Consider the following 3,515-nt stretch of genomic DNA (forward strand, 5'->3'; position numbering starts at 1 on the left):
AAAGTTTCCTGTGAGGGGTAGGTTTAGGGGTAGGGTTGGTTTAGGGCAATAGAATATACGGTCTGTACAGTATAAAAACCATTACGCCTATGGGATGTCCCCAAAAGGATAGCAAACCAGACGTGTGTGTGTGTGTGTGTGTGTGTGTGTGTGTGTGAGTGTGTAATGTGTCTCTGACGCTACTAGAGGGACACACTGCCATTAGGCATCACTACAAATATGACTAAAAAGACTTATTAGACTTCAAAAGAGCTTCATATCCTGTCATTTTACCTCATTAGACATTGTGTTGATGGCTTTGATGGAAAAATACTATATAATATTCTCACTAATTTAATGCAAACATATTCTAAAGTGAATAATATTAGATATAACATTAAAAAGGTATACATTAAAATAAAAAATATATATTTTGCATATATTACTTAAATTGTTTTGTAAAAAATAAACATGGGAATATTTGATGTCTTTATGCTTATGCAAACATCTGTGTGTAAAATGTGTAATTAATGTTTATATTAATGGAAATCTAACAAGAATAAAAATTACTTTATAATAAATTTCAATATAAATAAAAACTATATTTTACATTAAGAAAATTAACGCTATTATTATTATAATAAAGCACATTTAATCACCAAATTTCTGTTAATTTAATGTAAAAAAAAAAGTATTATTAAAAACATATATATTACAATATAATATTATCATAATATATATTAAACGTAAAAAATAAACATTATAGTAGTATGTAATGCATTTAATTTATGCTGATGTAGATAAACGTAGTATTTATAATTAATGTTGTATACTAATGAAAGAGAATATAATGAACTATATATCAAAATTGAAATTCTAAATATTTTGCTATTTAAAAATATATGTATTTTACTATTTTTAAAACCATTAACCATTTTTGTACCGTACATTTTATCCCCCAAATTCATATTAATTCAATTTATTTATTATAAAACATTTTTTTTATTTGTTTTGCATTGTCATTAATTTCATGATAATTAATTCAATGCAAACCAATATGAATAAAAAAATTCTAAATATATGTATTGAGATGTATTGTTTAAATTGTATCATAAGAAAACCCTTATGGTAATAAATAATGCCTTTAATTTATGCTGATTTAAATGTTATATTTAAAATGAACCATTTATAGTAATGAAAATATAATAAGAATAAAAAGGCTTCTTTCTTTTTTTCCCTATGAAATATGACCTGAGCATGTTTTCTTGAGATCCACCCTGTTACCTGTGTGTTTGATCAGAAATACAGAAAGAACTATAATATTTTTTTCTTTTCTGTTTCACAATATTACAGTTTTTTTCTGTATTTTTGATCAAATAAATGTACAGCTTGATGAGCATAAGAGACTTCTTTCAAAAACACTAAAAACTGTAATGTGTCCAAACTTTTGACAGGTACTGTACGTACGTATTAATCAAACTTTATTATCTATTTTTTATTTGTTGAGGATGTTGTTATTATAGCCGTGATAAAATTATTATTATGATTTTGCAGTAATTTTTTCAGTAATTTATTCACAGGTCCTGAATACCACTTCAGCAAATGAACATCAGTGCTTTTATATATATTTTTTCCTAGCAGGGTATGTATTAACTAAGATATTGTCATATTATTATTAATATTAATAAATATGATTTTAGCCTATGTATTGAATTGTTACCTTAAATATAAATCAGCACAAATTAGAAGTTACACACATCTGAGGTACTTTTTTGAAACATTAAAAAAATGTTCTAGTGTGTTTGCTTTTTGAGTTTGAATACAAACGTCTGCTTTTACTTTTGTAGCTATTTTGCTAGTCAGCTCCCGACGCGATGTCTTTCACTATACGCACAAATTCAAAGCGGTGCGTCTGGGCACGTCAACGGCATGTGTGTGTGTGTGTGTGTGTGTGAGTGTGTGTGTGAGTGTGAGTGAGTGTGAGTGTGTGAGTGTGAGTGTGTGAGAGAAAGAGAGTGTGTGTGAGTGTGTGAGTGAGTGAGTGAGTGAGTGCGTGTGTGTGTGTGTGTGTGTGTGAGAGTGTGTGTGAGTGTGAGTGTGAGTGTGTGAGTGAGTGTGTGAGAGAGAGAGAGTGTCTGAGAGTGTGTGTGTGTGTGTGTGTGTGAGAGTGTGTGTGAGTGTGAGTGTGAGTGTGTGAGTGAGTGTGTGAGAGAGAGAGAGTGTCTGAGAGTGTGTGTGTGTGTGTGTGTGTGAGAGTGTGTGTGAGTGTGAGTGTGAGTGTGTGAGTGAGTGTGTGAGAGAGAGAGAGTGTCTGAGAGTGTGTGTGTGTGTGTGTGTGTGAGAGTGTGTGTGAGTGTGAGTGTGAGTGTGTGAGTGAGTGTGTGAGAGAGAGAGAGTGTCTGAGAGTGTGTGTGTGTGTGTGTGTGTGAGAGTGTGTGTGAGTGTGAGTGTGAGTGTGTGAGTGAGTGTGTGAGAGAGAGAGAGTGTCTGAGAGTGTGTGTGTGTGTGTGTGTGTGAGAGTGTGTGTGAGTGTGAGTGTGAGTGTGTGAGTGAGTGTGTGAGAGAGAGAGAGTGTCTGAGAGTGTGTGTGTGTGTGTGTGTGTGAGAGTGTGTGTGAGTGTGAGTGTGAGTGTGTGAGTGAGTGTGTGAGAGAGAGAGAGTGTCTGAGAGTGTGTGTGTGTGTGTGTGTGTGAGAGTGTGTGTGAGTGTGAGTGTGAGTGTGTGAGTGAGTGTGTGAGAGAGAGAGAGTGTCTGAGAGTGTGTGTGTGTGTGTGTGTGTGTGTGTGTGTGTGTGTGAGTTGTAAATGTCGTGGTCTGTCTGTAACAGTGTGCAGACGTCTCTGTTTTCCCAGGCCTGTGGTGTTTGAGGGCCGCCGCGGGCCGCTTTGATAGATGGGTTTGTCGTCGGGCCGCTCGGCTAAATGTATCCCATCAGGCCCAGGTGTGGCGTAATCAGCTGACGCCACAAATCACACAGACCTGCATGCGTCTGATTGGACAAGAGTGCTCTGAGAGCTGGATATGATGTTTTGGCGGTGTGTTATTGCACACGCGTTCCTGCCACGAACGACCTTCCATTCGTCTTATACTGAATTAGAAGTCACTGAAGATGTTTGTGTTTCTGTGACAGAATCCAGTGAAGAAGATCCCGGACACTCATGAGATCACGCTTCAGCACGGCTCTAAAAGCGTAAGTGTCCGGCTCACACTCTTACATCTTCTGACCCGCTCATGTGTGAGCTCTGTGTTTCCTCCAGTGCAGTCTACAGTCAACGCAAAATCAAAACCCGTGACCCGTTTCATTTCTAAATCTAAATATTTTAATATATTTTAAATATAATTTTTAAACATGTATTTTTTTATTTACTGTTTTTTAATTGATATATGATTAATTATTGTACATTATGTTATTACTAGTTAATAAATATTAATATTATTTATTATTATGATTATATATTTATACATTTCCAATGTGATCTCTCTCTCTCTCTCTCTCTCTCTCTATATATATATATATATATATATATATAAAATTT

The 3,515-nt window shown here is 34.8% G+C and overlaps 1 protein-coding gene across 1 annotated transcript in view; it reads left to right on the plus strand.

Moving 5' to 3' along the window:
• wdr70 (WD repeat domain 70) overlaps positions 1–3,515 on the plus strand; it is a 97,331-nt gene that overhangs the window by 7,186 nt on the left and 86,630 nt on the right. The window contains exon 6 of the mRNA XM_016490904.1: positions 3,110–3,169. Coding sequence (XP_016346390.1) covers positions 3,110–3,169 — 60 coding nt within the window. The remainder of the gene's footprint in view (positions 1–3,109; positions 3,170–3,515) is intronic.

This window comes from Sinocyclocheilus anshuiensis, unplaced genomic scaffold (genome assembly GCF_001515605.1).
Source record: "Sinocyclocheilus anshuiensis isolate Anshui unplaced genomic scaffold, SAMN03320099.WGS_v1.1 scaffold738, whole genome shotgun sequence".
Classification (NCBI taxonomy): domain Eukaryota; kingdom Metazoa; phylum Chordata; class Actinopteri; order Cypriniformes; family Cyprinidae; genus Sinocyclocheilus; species Sinocyclocheilus anshuiensis.